A 20,828-nucleotide genomic window follows, 5' to 3' on the forward strand; every position below is an offset into this window, starting at 1 on the left:
TGATTCTGCCTCAGCGGGTTCCTGGAGTTCAGCGCAAGCTTCTCACCGGGTTGCCTGCAGGCCCCGTCGGGCATATCTACCACCCCTTCAGTGAATTCTTTTCTGCTGCGTCCCTGTTTACTCCCTAAGGCGGAGGGACTGGAACAGTCAGGTGCGACCCAGCAGGTGGAGTGGCTGAGCTGGCCCAAGGGCAACCCCAATATGAACTTGAGTGTAGGCGTGGGTTAATTTGGGTGGGAACAACCTGGAGACTACCACCAAGACGTCCTGCGCCTCGCTGGTGGGGTGTGTGCAAAGTAGCAGAATAAATAGGAGGCTCCCTCCTCCCAGCGACACTTAGGGAGCTGGTGGCCGCCGCCCTGGGTGTTTGCCTGCCCTGTAGCCAGGGTTCCAGCCCGAAAAGTAGTTTCGTTTCCTACTGGCTCCGGAATTCGTTTCCAGGCACCCCCTCGGACGCCCGTGGCCTGGAAAAGCCGCACAGGAGGAGGCGGGCGGCTCGTCTAGGGCCCGCCCGGCCCCGCAGCGCGGGTTAGATGGACCGCACCGCCCGGGGCAGCGGCGCCCGCTCCCTGCCACGGCTCCTGGCCCTGGGTAAGTGGCCGCGCTGGGCGCTGGAGACCCGAGAGGAAAGTCTGGGGTGGAACCGCAGGCAGAGCGCACTCTGATCCGCGCTGGCATCTGGACCCGAGGGCGCGCTGGAGCTGACAGGGGCAGGTCAGAGCACTCGGACCACTGGGAAAGTGCGAGGTTAATTAAGGGTCCGGCAGTTGGGCACCTGTCAGGGCTGTCCCTGGGCGCGCGGGGCCGTGCGAGGGCCGAAGCGATCCCGGGGCCCAGCTGCTGGTGCTACAGATGTAGGCGCCCAGAGGAGGACTGGGGTCGCCGTGTCGGGTGCCCTCAAAGCCTTGGGGGCGCAGTGGGGGCACCGTGCTGCCAGTGAGAACTGGTGGGAGGGAAAGCCGTCAAAGAAGGAGCTTAGGAGACTGGACGAGAAAGATATCCCGGGCGGAGTTGGAAAAGGAATTCCTTGGCTTTCAGTGCCAGGTGGAGGGCTCTTTGCTTGGTGTGTGTGCCGGGTAGGAGAGGGAAGACTTCTGGAGAAAGTAGAAGTGGCCATGGCTCGGGAATGAATTATTACACCTATTTCTTGCTGGGGCAATTGGGAGGAGCAAGAGGAGAAAAGACAGCTTCTGAGACCTGAACCTCCTGTTGCCAATAGGAAAGCAAAGGAAAAAGAAATGACATGTTTCACTAGGTCACTAACTACGAAACACATCTATCCTTTACTCGGAATACAGTTAAGTGCTGCTTAGTTAGATCAGGATGTGCATTCTGGGAAATAGTCGTTGGTGGGCTTTGTCACTGTATGACTCTCACGGAGTGCACTTACACACACCTGTATTGTACAGCTTGGTACACACTTGGGCTATGTGGTGCACCCAGGCTCCAAGCCTACACAACATGTCACTGTGCGCAACACCGGATTAAATCAAGCACAAGGGGAAATCATACAGTCAAGACACTTGGTGAACATAGAATGTGTGAGGTTTCTGCCAGAGTAACACAGCATACTGTTTCACAGCAAACTTTCTTTTAGTGAATAGAAAGATTAGATTCTAAAATAATGATAAAAAATGTAGTATAGGCTTGGCTGGTGTGGCTCAGTGGATTGAGTTCCGGCCTGCAAACCAACGTGTCATGGGATCGATTCCCAGTCAGGGCACATGCCTGGGTTGCGGGCCAGGTCCCCGGTGAGGGGCGCACCAGAGGCAACCACACATTGATGTTTCTCTCCCTGTCTTTCTCCCTCCCTTCCCTCTCTCTAAAAAAAAATCAATAAAATCTTTTTTAAAATGTAGTATAGGTAATACATAAACTAGTAATAGTCACTTATTATCATTATCTTTTTCAAGTGTTCTGTACGTGCTATGCTTTTATAAGACTGGCAGGGCATGAGTCATGTGTTACTTACGACATTATGATGGCTACTAAGACAATGGGTGATAGGGATTTTTCAGCTCCATTATAGTTGTACGGGGCACTGTCCTATACATGGCCTGTCCACTGGAACTCCTTAGGTGGCATGTGACTGTACAAGGGGGGAACCCAAAACTAGAATCTATTTCTATTTATTTACTTTTAGAGAGAGGAAAGGAGGGAGAAAGAGAGGGAAACATCCATGTGTGGTTACCTCTCACGTGTCCCCCACAACCCAGGCATGTGCCCTGATTGGGAACTGAACCAGCGACCCTTTGGTTCGCAGGCCAGCACTCAATCCACTGAGCCATAGCAGCCTTAGAATCTATTTCTAAAAATTGTGTATTTATTCTTACATGTTTGAATTTCAGTCACCTTCAAAGTACTCTCCATTTGATGCAGTATACCAATCGACACTTTTTCCCACTGCTCAAAACGGTTTTTGAAATTGTTGATTTTGATGCCTGTCAGTGCTTCTGCTGTTTTTGGTTTCACCTCTTCCACATCAGCAAAACGTTTCCCTTTGAGGACTTTTTTCATCTGGAGAAACAAAAAAAAGTTGCATGGTGCGAGATCAGGTGAACAGGGTGACTGGGGCATGGGGTCGTGCCATTTTGATCAAAAACGGCTGAACACTCAGCACGGTGCGGGCAGGTGCTCATCATGAAATGGGCAAACGCACTGAAAGAGTCTTCACAAACAAATTTACCGAAGCCGGATAGCAGCCTCTCACAGCGCCAGCTGGCGCACTGATACAGATGGGTTTCTGGACACTCACCCAGCAGGGGAAGCCTCTACATACAAGGGGCCTGCCTTCCAGAAGATGATTCTGGGTTTTGGGGGTCCCCCTTGATATTATTTATTACTTTAAGGAGAAATTGCTGGAGGCAAAATTTTCTTAACTTCGAAGGTCTAATCTGGGTTATTAGGTTAAGGACCACTGGGAGTGGTCACCTGGCGTAAGGGGAGAGTGGCTGGTGGGAGGAGAAGTAACAGGATGCCTGGAACCCGCTAGAGGCTGGGAGTCAGTGCTGGGAGAGCAAGAGCTGAAGCTTCAGGTGCTGGGGGAGGTTTCTGCAGCTGGAAGTCAGGCTCGCTTCCCTCTCCAGTGTGATAAGGTAGCAGGAAAATCCTACCACTTCAAGGCATCCCATCTACATCCTGGTCATTTTGATGGGAGTGAAGGGAAGGAAAACTAGTAGTATTTTGCAGCTTAGTTGGGGTGAGGCACAGGGACACCTGGACTTGGGGCACTAAATGTGAGAGGAGGAGAATCTTCACAGCTGAAGTGTCTATAGCTTCAAGCCTAAGAAGGCCTGGGATTTCTCTTATGGAGGGAAAAGAAGTGGAATGTAAATGGACATGTTCATTCGGCTGTGTTCTTGGAGGAAGAGAGGTAGCTAAAAAAGGTGTTGTGACCTTGGTTGGAAGAAGATAAGACTTCGGACCAAGGTTAGAGAGAAAGGGCTGATTTAACAAATCCCATAAAGGAGGAAGAAGTCAGGAACAAGTTAGTGGTGGAGCGATGATGTGGAGCCTCAAGAAGAGCAATAGGCCTGAGAGTTAGTCCCACCACCAGTACTGACGCTTTGTCAGTACTGGATGAAGGTGGCATTTTCTCCTTACACCTCATCCGGACTGTCCAACACTCAAAGTATTTACTGAGACTCTGCTACAGTCAGCAAGATGCTAGAGTATATGGGAACGGGTGTGGGATGAGGGCTCAAGAAATTCCTAAGACATAATTTCTAAGACATGATTTCTTCCCTAAAAGAAGTCATGCTGTAATTGGGAATGTAAGACTAACAGATATGACACAATAAGGAAAAAATTCATGAAGCCAGGGAAGGGAGAGCTGCCTCCTACCAAAGTTTCAACCGTGAGAAATGGGGTGGTGCGGGCCTGCTGCTTGGAGGACACGAGTGGGTGTCTTGAAGCCTGGGTAGGACTGGAAAGAGGAGGGAAAAGAAGCCAATGATAGACGAGGGAAATAGCATTTGGTGAAGGGTCAGTGATGGAAATAAGACAGTCAGCCAGCCTGCCAGAAAGTAGAATTTATGAGAGGCAGACAGATTATGAAGAGCCAAAAAAAGCTCCATTAAAATGTTTGGACAGGAATCAATAAACAGTTAAACACACACCATCATAGGTCTTGGGTATGGGAGTGATACGATGCAAACAAAGATTTAAGGAGGTCAGTCTGTCACTGGGGAGCAGAGTGGGAGGGGGGGAGAGGGGCTGTGGGCCAGAGACCCTGTAGTCTCCTAGCTGTGATCCAGGAACGAGCTAATTCAGGCCTAACTTAGGGAGTTGTGCCAGCAGAAATGCTATCGTAGAAATGATTATTCCAGGTAAATGGGAATCCTTCCACCTTTACTGCCACACAGTGATTTATTTCTCCTCAAAGCCTGTCAAAAAGCGGAAATGAAAAACAAAAACTCTGAACGAGTGCTGTTGTACACTCAGGACTGCCTGACTGCACAACTGCCCTGTTGAATGTTAGTCTTGGGGAATTGAATTCAGTCTGTAGAGTCCCCCGAAGTTCCACTCTTTGCAAAATGACAAAGGATATAATTTATTGGCATCAGTGTTCCATAAAGTGGTCCTCTTTCTTTCACGCACACTTTACTTTTAAGTCTTATTCCTACTTTAAGTCACATCTTATTTTCCTTTTTGAAAAGAGTGTGAGCAATGTGCTGTGTGATGCACTGGCGTGTGTGCATGTGCGTGTGTGTGTGAGGGTGAAAAGTACCTCGAGAACTGGCACTGAGCGGACGTGAGACTTGGTTCCCACTCTGCCGTTCATTCCCTAGCTCTGAGATGTCTGCAAGCCAGAGGTTTCTGGGCTTTGCTTTTCTCATTTGTAAAATGAAGGGGTCGCTTTAGAGGAGAATAACGTTCTAACCAACTTGACATTGTACTGATCTTTAACCAACATTTCCATTGGGAAATTTAAAAGAAAATCTTTTTACCATAGTATTTAACGTCCCTTTACTTTGTAGCGGGATCTTTGTTTCACGTGAACATCACCATCAGGCAGAGAATCAGGAGGCTTGGTCCTGGGAGGGCAATGACTTTCTTCAAAGTGAGTGTTTTATCTTAAAGAAATTGGATCATTCTCTGTAATTCTGTTTATAGTTTCTCCCTCTCACCCACTTGCTATACAACAATAATGCTCAAATTATAACAAGTGAAAAAGGGGAAAATGTTTCTTTTCAAAAAATGAGTTTTAAGGTCAAAAAATATATTCTCCTTATTGAATCTAAAACATTAATATTTGCAGGTTGGTTTTAAGTTCTACCGAAAGCACGAATGTCTTCATGATATAATATCTAGCTCTGGAGTCATAAAGCAGGAGGTGGCGGCAGGTAAAATTCCCATCATTCAGACGAAGCAACTGAAGCCCCAAACACTGGAAGATTTTAGAATTTGCCTCTTCAGCTGTACTTTGGACTTAAAAGAATGTTGGGAGGGTTTTTTTGGCTTTTTCCTCCCTCTTCTAAAACCTCAGGTTTCACAGGCCATACTTGCATATTAACAATTGTTACAAACCAGTTTTTGCCATTTCTCTATTCTATCTTGCTGTGTGGAAATTCCCCAAAATTTCTGGAAGACCCCAATACTGCATGCATACTTTGTGGTGCTCCTCTGGTGTTTGGCCTGCCAACATCTGTGCCAAAACTGGAGGTGCCAAGGGCAAGAGTCCTTATGTCCGTCCCAGCTGCTCAGACCTCTGGCACTGCCTCTTCCCTGTGGAGACCACTCTCCCCAGGGCTCCTGTGCTCCTTAAGTCCTCAGACAGCCTCGTGGGAAAACCTCATCTTGTTTTCTTTCTCACCCTTTCGTTGTAGTCAGCTCATGTCAGGACGTAGACATGAATGTCACTAGGAGGCTGGGCCAGAGGATAGTCAGAGGGACAGGCACCGAGCTGTACCCCAGGTCCCCCCTCTCTGATCCATGAACCATGCTTGTAAACATCTCCATTAGGATCAGTGACTTCCCAGGAGGGTCCAGAAGAGCCAGAATCCAGGCTGCATGCAGTTTAGGTCTAAGCCATGGTCATGATACATTTCCAAAACTGCTCCGACAGATCCCTGGATCCCCAAAGAATCTGCAGTCCAGTTGGTCAGGAGTACTCCCGACTACAGTTTAAGAGGGAAGCAGTCTTTTTGAAATGGGTATGCTTTGTACTGCTAATGACTACGAGCTTTCCTAAGCATATTTGTATATTGAAAAAGAAATCTTGTAGCTCAAATGAATTCTAATTACTAGAATCCAAAGAAATAAGGAGATAATTTTTTAGATGGTTGAAGAGAGACAGGGTATTTAATCTTAATTCACATCAATTAGGTAACAACCTACTTTGTTTATCAGCAAGGCTAAGTCAAATGGTCATGAAGTACTCGCGTTCATTCTTTACATTTTTGAGGCTATGTAGCATATGATTTACCTGACCTATAGATTAGAAACTTTGACTTCAAAACAGTGACAAAAGGTTGAACACTGTTTGTGTTCAGCCTTATTTGGTGCCTGATTTGGTTGTATAACAGGCCGAGTTACTAAAATGGTGTTTTTCTCTTTGGAAAATTATGGGTTTATTTATTCATTTAGCTATACTTAATAATGTCATGGCAGAGGGCTTCTTTCTTGGACATGTAATACTAATGGAAAATGGGTAGCTATTGTGGTATTTTTCAATAGAGCAATAATACAGAGCATGTAGTATTTTAAATACTGATTTTAGTGTACAGAGTAGATAAGAAAAAGAGAGATTAGTATAAGAGGCAAGTAAAGAGAAAGCCCATAAAGTCTGGACCAGGCAATGAAGAGAAAGAAATAAATTCAATAGGATATAATGACAAGTCATGTGTAGGAAAGAAAGGGGAAGGAAGAAGTGAAGCTGTCTCTGAGACTGCTAACCTGAGAGGAACAAATGACTTGTGATACATATGTAAATTAGAGCAGCTTTTTCCCCCTGTGGGGATGTGAACTATTTTGGAAACATTCAAATGTCTATGAACATTTGGAACTACGTATAGAAGCTGACCTCAAATAGAGCAGAGGTGGAACCTGAATCTGACTGTTCTCCCAAAGAATGTAAAAAGCATATCATCAGGCCTCTCCGCAGACCTACTAAAGTCTGGTAAATATATTCCTATAAATACAACTGTATAAAGACTTTCCAGGAGAAGAAAAAAATTTCCTTACAGAATAATTGCAAATCATGTATGTAGAAACTGCCCCTTCAGAATGTGGAGCTTAATTCCTTGCCCTCCTTGAATGTAGGCTGGACTTAGTTACTTGCTTCCAAAGAAGAGAGCATAAAAAGGAGAAGAATAATAGCTTTAAAGTGCAAAAATCTGGCAAATGGTACCTTAACCAAGCGGTCAGGGTTAACATCACCAATGATACCATGTAGTTATCACGTACTCCTCATATGATGTGATGAGAGGTACACTTCTTTGTAGGATTCGCCCTAAAAACCCCAAACCCGGGTCCAATGTTTACAAAAACATCAGACAAACCCAAAATTGACAGCTATTCTACAACATATCTGACTAGTACTCATTAAAATTGTTAATAAAGTCATAAAAAAAAACATAAGGAAAGACTGAGCACCTGTCACAGACCAGAGGACATCAAGAACCTTGACACAGGAAAATGACATTGATGGAGAATTGGCGAAAACAGAATAAAGCCTTGAGTTTAGTCACTAGTAATGCATCAGTGTTGATTCTCAGTTTTGATAAATGTACACGATAGTTCAAGATGATGGCATGGGAGGAAACGAAAGTGCGTGAGGGTGTACAGGAATGCTCTGTACTTAGCACTTCCTGTAAATCTAAAATTACAGGCATCCTTCACTTTTCAAAAGTTCACTTTATACTACCTCATGTTTACAAAAGATATACATTAGTACCTGTTTTTGATAAGTGAGAGAAATTCAAAGATTTTTGCCTGTGAAAAAGGTGAAAAGCAAAAATAGCATTTAGTGTTTTGCCGCCAGCTCTTACAGTGGCAGGAGCCGTGAGAGTGCCACCAAGCTTCTCACCCAGGAACTACAGGCAACATCTTAGCCTCAAGCTCCCGTAGCTTTTTACTGTGTCTGTGAGCATCTGTGCTTCATCTCGATTTATTCTGTGTATCCATGAGCAAGGTGTGTTCTACGGTCATTGCTTGTTCACTCTATGCCATTTCAGCTTACGAAAGTTTTCAAAAGAATATTCTACTTTTAGATAGTGGGGGAAACCTGTCTTTCAAAATAAAGTTTATTATCATTATTTTTAAAAGGCTCTATAGAAGATTCTAATGACTAGCCTGTTTGGACAATCACCTAGTTAGAAAATAGGGCTGAAAATATAAATGAATAATTTAGCTCATTATAATTTTAGGATCTAACACAATGCCTACCACACAATAAATCCTCACTAAATATTTAGATACTGAGTTCATGGGTATTTTGTGAGATTGAATAATATTACATAAAAAGGAGACAAAATGCAAATCATAGAGACAGAAAGTAGAAAGTTGGTTGCCAGGGTCCAGGAGAGGAGAGATTCGGGAATTATTGTTTAATGGGTCGAGAGATTCCGTTTTCCAGGATGAAGACGGTTCTGGAGATGGATGGTGGTGATGGTTAAACAACAGTATGAATGATACTACTGAACCATGCATTTGGAAATGGTTAAGATAGTAAAATTTATGTTATATTTATTTTAACACAATAAGAAAATGAAAAAAAGACTGAGAGTAGAGTGCTGATGGAACCTGTATTTATGGTGTGGAAGTCAGAAAAAGAGCTGAGAGAGTCGAGAGAAAAGGGAAGAACAATTCAGGAAGCCAAGAGTGGAGGTAGATTGTAAATGGAAGAGTTGGGAAGGTCAACTGTATCAAATACTGTGGAGATGGAGGAGGCTGAGTCTCAAGAAAAGCCACTGATGAGTGAGCTATGAGGAAATCACTGGGCTCTTACTCGATGAGAGACAAGTGATTGGGGGTAACTGAAGAGGACAAACATGCAGACACACACACTCAGGGCTGGGAGGATAGAAGCTGGAGTGGGGAGTAGAAAAGAGAAAGTTCCGGGTTTATGAGAGCCAGCTTCCAATAGTTAAAAAATTGTCTCAACGTAGTTATTATCTGATTAAATCTGAGGGCTCGACTTGGATTAACTAATTCCAGGAAGGCAGATGTCACCTTAATGTAGGAGGAATTTTCTTCCAAGTACAGCCTTAAAACAGTGGAACCCACTGACTTGGGGTATGCTGAGCTTCCCTCGCCTGGCATGTGTGTGGTCTGGATGGCGCTTGCAGGAAGTTGTGCAGAGGTGGTCCCTCGGGGAGATAAGAGGTGAGCCCAATGACTACCAAGGATTCTCATGTCTAAGAAGTCAGGGTGATGTTACTGCACTTCAGGAATGCTCTAGAGGTTGGTAGGTAGAATTTCAGACTAAGAAATTGTCAGTAGATTTCTCTGGGAAGAAATAGAAAGCTAGGGCACTTGGAGGCCTGGGAAACCCAAGGTGAGGAATTTTTTTTAATTAAAAAAATTACTGAAGATTTCCCCCTCAAAACTAGATTCAGTGACCACACCTTCTCATGATCCTCATCTTGGGGTACAGTAGCGATCCTATGCCCCAGGCTCAGTTTTTGCCTTAAAATCTCAGCATCTCTGTATATCTTACTATCTGTTAGTATAATAATTATCAGTTGGGATCCGATTGTTAAGGGACAAATCCCCAGCATAACTGTAATTGATAAATTACATTAACAAAATTTCAAATATTTCAGAAGACACATTTCTAACATTGCCATCTATTGATAGAAAACATCTGTGAGAAACTCCTCTAATTTTTCTTAAACAAATGACAACTTGTAGTGGAGGCTAAAAAGAGTGACTGAAAGTGTGATTTAGATTTGAGATAAAACTACACACAAGAATACTAAGCTATACTTCTCATTTGCCTTTGCAAAAGCATAACTAAGAAAACAAACCCCATTCTTTGTTACTAATTTTTATTCAACAGCACTCACCACAATTAAATACGTAATGGTTTTCTAGACTAGTCAGATCCGTAACTAGGAATGTGTCTTTCGGGATGTGGTGAACAGACATTGCAAAGCTTCAACTGGAAAAATGTGGTGTGACCATTTCTTAATGAGTCTTACTTTCATGGGTCACACAAGGAAACGAATTGAATTATTTCGCTTCCTCACCATACATATCAAGAAGGCCCTTGTTTCTTAATTCTCCTTTGTATAATTTGTTACTTCAGCGGGACAGCTTTATTCATTGTCTCCCAAACATACCAAGCTCGTTTCTATGTCGTTACCTTTGTTCCTGTGTAGTTACCAACTTCTGTGAAACTTTCCCCTATGATTTCATTTAACACATTGCCTCTTTTTGGAATTCCAGTAGAATTCTTTTTTTTTTTTTTGTACACCTAGCACTTAAGATATACTGCCTAATTGCTATTTGTTTGTCTGTTTGTTTGTTTAAATCTGGTCTCTACAGATGGTTTTATCAACAAAGATAATAATGGATTAACATTAAGTAGGGTTGGCTTATCCTAACTCAGTTTATGGACCTAAAATCTGTATTTTGTTTGTTTGTTTTGTTTTTTAAGGTTAGTTAAGCAGCTGCTCCAAACCCTCTGGTCTTCACCATTAATAAAGTCTGACGACTGCTTCCTCATGGGTCACAGGCTGTGTCCAACTCCACTATTCCTCCTCACTTTGCACTGGGAGACTCCTCCCTAGTAAGCTACTCTTTTTCCTTAGTTCTTTTTGCCTCTTCTGTTTGAATGACTGTGGAAATTCATCAAGCCCTCAGGCTTTTCATTTAAACCATCACCATGTCTGACTGTCTGATCTGGTCTTATCATAAAGGCATAGGAATCAAAAAGTCAAATTTTGACACCTGATGATTTCTAAGAAACTAGCTCTAGGTTATTATGAGGTCCCATTCAATTTAGTCATTGTTGTCACAGATTTAGTAGCAATCATGGTGAAAACAAAGAGGTTGATTTGCTGGCAGATGTGTTATTGTGGTGCTGACAGTTTTCAGACGAATGAGTTAGTTTATGTCTGACAGGTTGTTAAATCACTTCCCTCTCTGGGCTTTCAAAATATGATTAGGGAGTACTTTTATGAGTTAAGAAAAAGTGTTATCCATCATTCTTAGCCTTTCTTAAACAGCAAGTATTGATTCTACTATTTGGAATAGAATTTTACATTGGAGGGGAAAGTAGCTCATATTCTTTCCTAATTTTAAATGGACATGAACTATTTCTGAAAATCCTCTCCTGGTTTCTCTGCCCTTGTCTTTGCTTCCCTTCCTGACCCTGAAAATCCAGAGGCCTGTCTCTCAGTTTTACTGAATAGGCAGTTCTCCAAGCCTGTGATTTTCCCCCCAAATCCCTCCTTGACCTGGAACATGGCTCTCCATGAGATGTCCTGATGCCCCAAATCTTCACTGTGTTGGAACATGAATATTGTGCGCCTCTTAAGACCCCTTCAACTACCTCCATTGTCTCTTCAACTACCTCCAGTGTCTCCAGGTCACCCCTCTTTTTGGACTTGGATACAACATCATGTCCCAGGACATGAGTTCTGGTTTCTCATTCACTGAGGAACCAGAGTGAGCACCCAGAGAGGGACATTTCGTCCAGTAGGAAATGGATGATGAAAGTGATTGCAACAGACAAATTCCTCCTTCATTCTTTTTCTGTGGATTCACTCAAGGCACAGTTCCTTTTTGAATGCTTTACAGAGCACCTGGATGAGTGAACATGTCACCTGAGCAAATTTTTGTCTCCATGGTTGACTTTGGAGCTATACACAGCATGATGGGTACTCACATTGCATTGCTTCTCCTCCTTCTTTTTACTTCATTTCCTCTTTCCTCATTCTTGCAGCCCAGAGCTTGTAACTCCAGAATAAGTGATAACCCCTTAATCTGTATCTGGGGCTCTGCTTTCCAGAAGACCCGGGTTGGGACACTTGATTTTAGTGTATTTCTTTTGCGGTAAGTAATTTCTCCCTTTGCGGGTCTGCTTTGAAATCAAATACAATTAGGAAGGGAAACATATTAAATAATCATGCTCTATTTGGGAGAATGTTAAAGTAGTATGAGGATACTGGTGTATAGGAGGGTAGAAACAACAAGAAAAGATAACAGAAAAAACGGAGGACACAATGTCAAATTTCACCTATTTCACACTTACTATCTCAGCCAACCACAAGCCCAATCAATGTTAAGCATTATTTCTACCCCCTGATATTCTGTCAACTGCGTGTTAGATGTGATCTCTTTTTGGACTTGGAAAATACTCGGTGTATATAGTATGTGTACTCAGGGTTCTGTTTTTATTCTTGACAATAAAGGTGCAATGGGAAAATTCCCCAGATGCTTTTAATTTTTATTCCAAATGTTGATTTAAACTTTAAAAACTTTATTTTTCCAAAAGCAGAGTATATGATTTATAATCCCCATGGTTTTTAAATAGTACCTTCGAAGGCCTGACTTTATCTGCTATATTTGTATCATTGAATCACTTAACCAACTAACTGAGTCAGTAATCTCGTCTGACATAAACAGTATGCTGAGCCACTGGCAGAACCGTACTGAGAATACAGAGAACCATACACGTAGAAGATACCACATCACTATCAATCAGCTGAGATGCATTCACTTCGAATCTCTTAAAAAAAAAAAAACCCACTGGGAAGAAACAGCATGTGGAAAGACCGGTTTAGGTACAAACAGTTTTGCCTCACTAAGTACATACATAGAAACACACTGCCTGCTGTAGAATATATATGTGTATTTATCTCTTGTAGTTTATTTCATAAACATATTTTATACACAAGCCAAATCACACCATAAATGTAGAAATTTGTTCATAGCCATTTATGAGAGTGGAAATCTGTTTTCCTGGAGTAATTAGAATTCTTTTTTTACTTCAGGTCTTATAGCTGCTATTTTGTTGAGTGACTACCTCGTGCCAAACATCACCAAGGTTAATAACTCAAAGTTTACTTTTTCATTTCCTTAAGCACATAGCTAAATCTTTGCCATGTACGTTATATGTTGTGAGCCTCAGTTTACAGGTGGGACCTCTGCAATTTGTCGTTGAATAACTTAATCATACTCATAAAACTAGTGACTAAAAGCTACATCCAGGATTTGAATTCATTTCATTTGTCTCCAAACCTATCCTTATACCACTAAACTATACAGCTTCCCTCTAAGATAGGTGAAAATGTATTTGACCATAAAATACTCTTCCAACTTCTGCTTGTGTTCAAAGGTAGATAAATTCTCCTTTGATTTACAGTTACATTTTCTGTTGGGGGATGGAGTTCAAATCCTAAAATAAGATTGATATAATGTAATAGGAAGTCACTGGGTCTATTAGACACAAGTAGATGTCAGGATATCTAAAAGGATGCCCTAAATCATCAGAGTATGGATTAATGGACACTTTATGATAATGATGTATTTATTTTTAAAATACAGAGTTGGGCAAAAGTAGGTTTACAGTTGTGAGTACATGAAACACAGCTTATTCTTGTAACATTATTTATTAATTATTGTACTATTTTCCATATGAACAACTGTAAACCTACGTTTGTCGCACCCTAGAAAATGTACTTGGCTCTAGAAAATGGAAAATTCAGCTCAGAGAGGAGGCAAACACAGCGTACATGACTGTTTAAGTTGGTTGCATTTGATCTTTTTAAATAGTTGACCCAGCTGGTGTACAACTTACTTCAGCATTAGCAGCGACTTTGAGACAGTGGGTCGTGCTCCTTGTCATGCTGTGTCTCCTTCAATGCTTGTATTGTTCCCAATGACTTCATTCCCCTTGCTGGCTGATGGGGACCACACTGTTATTACACTCTGTAATTTTGAATTTGAGAATCTCAAAGGGCATAAAAGTAAATGGAGCTTTGACTTACTGAAGGAAAAATGGGTGTTTTTCCTTTTTGTTTGTAATTTTATGAGTGGAGTTGATATTTAAAAACTAATAAGCAAAATAGAGACAGACTCATAGATAGTGAACAAGCTGACAGATTTGGGGAGGAGGGCTTGGGGGATGGAGGGATTGAGCAAGAAAGAAAAGAGCTCACGGACATGGACAACAGTGTGGGCATGGCAGGGGTGGAGGAGGGTGGGTGGTGGAGGAAGAGAGTATGGGGAGATAGAGAGTAATGGAAAAAATACACTAAAAATTAACTATTAAAATTTTAAAAATAAAGTAAAATAACTAGTCCTAGAAATAGGGACTCAATTTTTTAGTCACTCAGTAAACAAGCTAATATGATTATTTTGTTTTGTTTTGTTTTTTTGTTTGCTTTCATGCGTCTGAGAAATTCTTCAGGTCATGTGACGCAGGGAGGTGTGTGATTGAATGAAAGAATAAGAAAACAGGAAATTGTGAAATAATTTGAATGATAAGTGAAGTCTAACACAATCACTTTTCAAAGTTATTGCAAAATCTTTTTTTAGGTAAAAAATAAAAATGAAACAAAACAGAACAGAACAAATAAATCCATCTGCTTTCCAGCAGTACAAAAAAAATAGTAACTTAATTTTAACATAAGCTGAATAAACCCCCAGTGTTTAATGAGACAACTAACAAAAGCAGATTCTCTGGGGCTGCATTATCAGAAATATGGTGCCCACACTGGGAGGACGAAGAGCCCGACTTTATTCTGTCTTTGCCAGACCGTGTGAAATGGCACTAATTCTGACCTTGCCTTTAGGGAACGGTGACAAGGCTTACAAGGGTCTCGATGATGTCAGGTACAATACAGTTGAAGGAACCAAGACGTTATCCTAAAGTAGAGAAATTCTTTCAGGAAAAGTCGATAGTTGGCTTCAAATATATAAGAATCTCTCGTGCAAAACAAGATATTAAACTTATTCCAGGTGATTCTAATGAGGAGAGTAAAATTACAGAAAGGCAAAACCAGCTCAACATCAACATGCATTTGTAGAACTTAAGAAATAAGTGCTTAATAAATTCTTGAATCTATGAATGGCTGTGATTGAAAGAATGGATGAATGGCCTCATTGAAATCAGATGCCTTGGAAGAGGGAAATCTCTGTACTGAAATTTTAAAGATGGGATTGATTAATTCTCCCAAGAGATGATTTTAGGGGAATTGAGATTTGGTGGGTAACAGATCTTAATGCCTGTAATGTTCTTACTAATTCTGAAATATAAGATGAGTATCTCTCTTGATGAAAATCTTATGTTTTCCACATCTAAGTACCATATTTTCTCTAAGATACAATCCATACTTTCTCTGATAAAGATAATTATTATTGTAATAATGTATGTTCCTTTACAGATAACTTCACTATATTTTAAATTTTGATTTTCATTAATTAGATTGTGGGACAGGCAGGAAACTTATGATTCTAATTTTTTCTTTTTAAGGAAAAGGTCAGGATAGTTCATGAATTAACTCAAATCACATAGTGAATTAAAAATGAGTCTGATGATCTTTTCACGATATAATGATACTTTCCCTAATAAATTTTTTAAGATGTCAAAACTTGAGACTTGGAAATGTGCAATTGACTTAAAGCAGTAGAATCAAAATGAAAGCTATATATTGAATTAAAAATACTGAAGCAGTTTGGAGAGATTACAATGGCTCCCAATCATAAAATGTTTTCTCCCAGGGACATTTGGAAATGTCAGGAGACATTTTGGGTTGCGACAACTGGGTTGTTGCAGAGTACGGTGGGGGGGGGGGGCAGGGGAGGGATGCTACTAGCATCTCGAAGGTAAAAGTCAGGGATACTACCAATCACCCTACGGTGCACAGCCTCCTGCAACACAGAATCAGCCCAAAATACCAATAGTGTGAAAACTGAGAAACCCATTGGACGTTTCCCATTCATTTTAAACCAGAACTTGGATTTCATTGAGTAATGAGGTGAGATGTACAGAATATCAGCTTAAGCTCTCATTTTCTAAAGATCGTTCATTCACTAAAAATAAAGTTCTATTTCCCAGAATTGCTAACTTTGACTGCAAAGGATTTTATAGTGTACCCCCTTATCCAAAGTTTTGTTTTCTGTGTTTTTAGTTACCTACAGTCCACTGCAGTTCAAAAATATTAAATTGAAAATTCCAGAAATAAATAATTTATAAATTTTAAATTGTTTGTCACTTGGAATAGCATGATAACATCTTGTGCCTTTCTGCTTTGTCCTGCCTGAAGAAGCGAGTCATCCCTTTGTCCAGCCAGTCCACACTGTAGACACTTCCCACCATTAGTCACTTAGTATCTGTCTCAGTTATTAACTTGACTATAGAGATATCACAGTGCTAACTTACTGAGTGCCAATGTAACTTATATTACAGCATATTGTTATAACTGTTCTATTTTATTATTGTCGTTGATCTCTTACTGTGTCTAATTTATAAATTAAACTTTCTCTATAAATGGGAGGAAAATAGGGTTTGGTACTACCTGAGGTTTCAGGCACCCATGGGATCCTGGAATGCTTCTCCATGGATAAGGGGGTGAAGGCTACTCTAATAGAGAGGAGGCCCTGCCTCTCTGCTAAATTTTCCCAGGTTTCCTGCATCTACTGATCATTCATTCTTTGCCTTTCTTCTATACCTTTGGCTTCTTTTTGTCAACTTTCTCTCACATTTGAATAAAAACAAAATAACTTTCTTTTTCCTGTGCATATTGACTAATCTTATTGCTCCTTTTTCTTGCTTCAACATCTCTGAAGCATACTCTGCAATTATTTGCATCCGCTTCATTCCAGTAGTATTTTTCCAGCAACATATTACTGGTGCTTTTTGGTTGCAAATCCAGAGAATGTGTTTCAGTTCTTATCTTTAATTCCCCTTCAATTTTTTCACACTGTTGATCAAATTCTTGTAGAAAAACTATCTGTGGCTGCTCCTTCTCCGTTGCTTGAGGACATTTCTCTTTCTGCCCCTCTGTCGTATCGGTGTTCTTCAAGATTCTGTCCTTAATCATCTTTCTTTCTTTCAAATGGCTCCATCTGAGAGACCCACTTCCACGGCATGAAGTTCCAGTTTATTTCCCATGACTCCCAAATGTGGAACCTGTAGCTTTGACTTCCCTCTATAGAGTTCTGGCTGTCCAACATTTTGCCATCACTGGACCACACTGGAAAAAGAGTTGTCTTGGGCCACACATTAAATACAGAAACACTAACAAAAACTGATGAGCAAAAAAAAGGTGTTAAGTAAATTTATGATTCTGTGTTGGGTTGCATTCATAGCCATCCTGGGCCACATGCAGCCCACAGGCTGCGGGTGGGACACCCCCGATAATATACCCTAGATAAGCCACAGTCAGTCATTCAAGTCTCAGAGTGTCCAAAGCTGAATTTCATTCCCTATTCCTGTCTTAGCCACTTTTGGCTGCTGTAACAATGTACCATAGACTGGGCAAACAACAAACATTTATTCGTCATAGTTCTGGAGGCTGCGAATTTCCAAATGAAGGCACTGGCAGATTCAGTGTCTGGAGAGGACGTGCTTCTTGACTTAAAGACAAATACCTTCTCTCTGCTCACATGGCAGAAGAGAAGGATTTCTCAGGGTCTGTATTACAAGGGCACTGATTCCGTTCGTGAAGGCTCCACCCTCATGACCTAATCACCCCAAAGGCCCCATCTCCTAACACTATCCCATTGAGATTCAGGTTGCAACAAAAATATCAGTCTGTAACAACCCTCACCCTGCTTGACTTCTCGCATACCTAGTATCTGTGCGTGGTGCCACGATCCAGCCAGCCACTCAGGCTGCAGACTCTGGCGCCATCCTGTGTCCCCTTTTCTTCACTTCCCACCCCATCCTGCCGGTCACCACGTCTTCTGTCCTTCACTCTGTGGGCATCTCTCATGCTCATTTCTTCTTCTCCACACCCAGTGCCACCACCTTGAGTTTCCATTGTGTTCCCTGTTAGACACCAACATTACAAAGATGAGTGTCGTATAATTCCTGTGCTTGAGAAGCCTAAAATGATCGTTTCTGGTTTGTTCCAAGTGTGGAAAGAGGTGGCTAGGTGTTGGGATAAACAATATGAAAAATCCAGAAATTTGGTGACCAGACTGTGCTTTAAAAAAAAAAAAAAAGCCATTCCCTTTTTTCTTGTTGCAACACAAAAAACATGGTAGTAGCAAAATTAGGAAGTGCAAATAGGGAAAATGTGGACTATCTGTATGGGTGTTTTGTCCCTTATCACGCACACATGCAGACAAACACACAGATCACAGCACATTGCTGTTCTAGCACCTGCTTCTCTTCTTACTTAGGAACATACTGGAATGTTCTGTTATTGTTTGAAAGTTGTTTTTATGGCTGAATAGCATTTTACTGCATGAAAATAGTTCCATATGTTTAATCAATTCTCTGGTTAGATATTTAGGTAATTCCTATTTTTTAAAACCCATTTTACGTAGAGAATTTTTGTAACTAAACCTTTTTATGTATCTTGAATTATTTTGTTAGGAAAAATTACTAGATTTAAGCATTCATATGTTTTTGAGTTTTTTTGCTTTTAGCACACAGAATGCTAAATTTTCCTCTCAAAGGGAGTGCGAAGTTACTTATCACCAGTGGATTTCAGTCTCTGTTTCTCTTTACTGTTTCTGATGCTTGTTGCCACCTTTCAAAAAAATAAAAAACTGTTTCTAACTTGATAGAAAGAGAAGAATCTCTCTTATAAAAGACTTCTTTTTGAAACTCTAATGGTCTTTGAGCTGACTAGACACTATTGTTCTCTGGTGCAATGCTATCACTTGCATTGCGGTTAACTGGTTGGCTGATTATCTACCCTAGTAGCTTTGGAGCAGTTTGAGGGTAGCGCATGTCCTAACGACCCGTGTGTTTCTGGATGCTCATGGATGTTTGTTGAGCTGAACTGAATCAGAGAACACATGCAGGTAAACCATTGGCTAGATGTATGAACGTCACCCTGACAAGTAAGCAAGCTGTTCTGTGACTGCCAGTACATAATAATGAGCCCTTTAATTGAGAATAGACTGCGTGCCAGCACTGTTAAGTGCTTTGTATGCTTACCTGGTTGAATCCTCACAACAATGTTCTAAAGAAGAGAAAATAACTATCTTCACTTTGCCAAAGACAAACATGAGACGTCATGAAACCTACCAGTGCACATGGCTGCCAAGTGGCAGAAACGGCTCATGACCTCAGGACCAGGCAACTCCCAAGCCACCTCATCTCCACCCTCCCAAACCGCCCCCCAACTTCTTTTATTTAAATCATTTTTAATTTTTTAATTACAGTGGACATACATCATTATATTAGTTTCAGGTGTACACTCCAGTGATTAGACATTCTATAACCTACAGAGTGACCATCCTGATAATCTCATACCCATCTGAGATCATACATAGTTATTAGAACATTATTGACTGTATTCCCTATGTTCTACCTTACAACCTCGTGACTGTTCTATTACTACCGATTTGTACTTCTTAATCCCTTCACCTTTTTCACCCAACCCCACAAAATGTTCTCTGTATTGTATCTATGAGTCTGTTTCTGCTCTGCTTGTTTGTTTATTTTGTTTTTCAGATTCAGTTGTAGGTTGATATGTATTTATTGTCACTTATTGTTTGTATTTTTTATCTTCTTTTTTCTTTCTTCTTCTTCTAAAAGAAGACTCTTTAACATTTCATGTAATACTGGTTTGGTGGTGATGAACTCCTTTAGCTTTTTCTTGTCTGGGAAGCTCTTTATCTGTCTTTTGATTCTACATGACGGCTTTGCTGGGTAGAGTAATCTTGGTTGTAGGTCCTTGCATTTCATCACTTTGAATAGTTCTTGCCACTCCCTCTGGCCTGCAAATTTTCTGTTGAGAAATCAGCTGACAGTCTTATAAGAGCTCCCTTCTCTCCCTCACTGCTTTTAAGATTCTCTCTTTGTCTTTAACCTTTGGCATTTTAATTACGGTGTGTCTTGGTGTGGGCCTCATTGAATCCATCTACTTTTCTCTAAGTTCATTAACATCCTTATAACCAGTGTTTTGAACTCTGCATCTAGTAGATTGCTTGTCTCTACTTTGTCTATTTCTTTTTCTGGAGTTTTTCTCTATTCTTTCATTTGGGCCATGTTTCTTTGTCTCCTCATTTTGCCAGCCTCTCTGTGTTTGTTTCTATGTATTAGATAGAGCTGCTGCATCTCCCAGGCTTAGCAGAGTACCTCATGTAATAGGTGTCCTGTAGGGTCCAGTGGCACAGCCTCTGTTCACCCAAGCTGAGCACTCCAGGTATGCCCCCCACCACTGTGTGGGCTGTATACACACTCCTATTGTAATTGAGCCTTAATTAATGTTGGTACATCAATGCAAGAGATTTATCCCCAGGCCAATCAGCTGCAAGGATGGCTGTGACTACCGTGGAGGATCAGCTATACAGGGGCTTACCCCAGGCAGCAGGACTTACTTCAGTGGGACTCTGGTGCCCACTGAGTCTTCCCCTTGAGTGTGTTGCTTGTGGAGGTGGCTGGGTGGTGTTCTAACATGGTCTGAACCTGTCTACTGGGTGCCCTAGTTCTGAGGTCTCCCAAGAGGTACAGGCCAAGGTCAGCCACTGCCTGTGTTCTGCCTGGGGTCACCCAGCATGAGCTACAAGTGATCTGCACATGGCTGCTATTTTTGCTGGGCTTGGAGCTGCCCAGGAGAGGCCAAACTACAAACCAAATCTAGCTGCTATGGTGCCAGGCCTGGGGCCACTTAGCAAGTAGTACAGGGCATACTGAGACCAGATGCTGCTGCTTTGAGAGGTTTTAGAAAAGTCTGAAGCATGAGCCAGCA

The 20,828-nt window shown here is 41.4% G+C and overlaps 1 protein-coding gene across 2 annotated transcripts in view; it reads left to right on the forward strand.

Annotated features, from left to right (window-relative positions):
• Nucleotides 1-218: 218 nt before the first annotated feature.
• BTC (betacellulin) overlaps nucleotides 219-20,828 on the forward strand; it is a 44,534-nt gene continuing 23,924 nt past the window's right edge. Inside the window, exon 1 of one of the 2 annotated variants that reach the window (XM_045185197.2) lies at nucleotides 219-591. In XM_045185197.2, coding sequence (XP_045041132.1) covers nucleotides 534-591 — 58 coding nt within the window. In that variant the 5' untranslated portion in view covers nucleotides 219-533. The remainder of the gene's footprint in view (nucleotides 592-20,828) is intronic. The other variant, XM_024577914.3, reaches the window with a different exon arrangement.

Source organism: Desmodus rotundus, chromosome 4 (assembly GCF_022682495.2).
Source record: "Desmodus rotundus isolate HL8 chromosome 4, HLdesRot8A.1, whole genome shotgun sequence".
In the NCBI taxonomy this organism is placed as follows: Eukaryota; Metazoa; Chordata; class Mammalia; order Chiroptera; family Phyllostomidae; genus Desmodus; species Desmodus rotundus.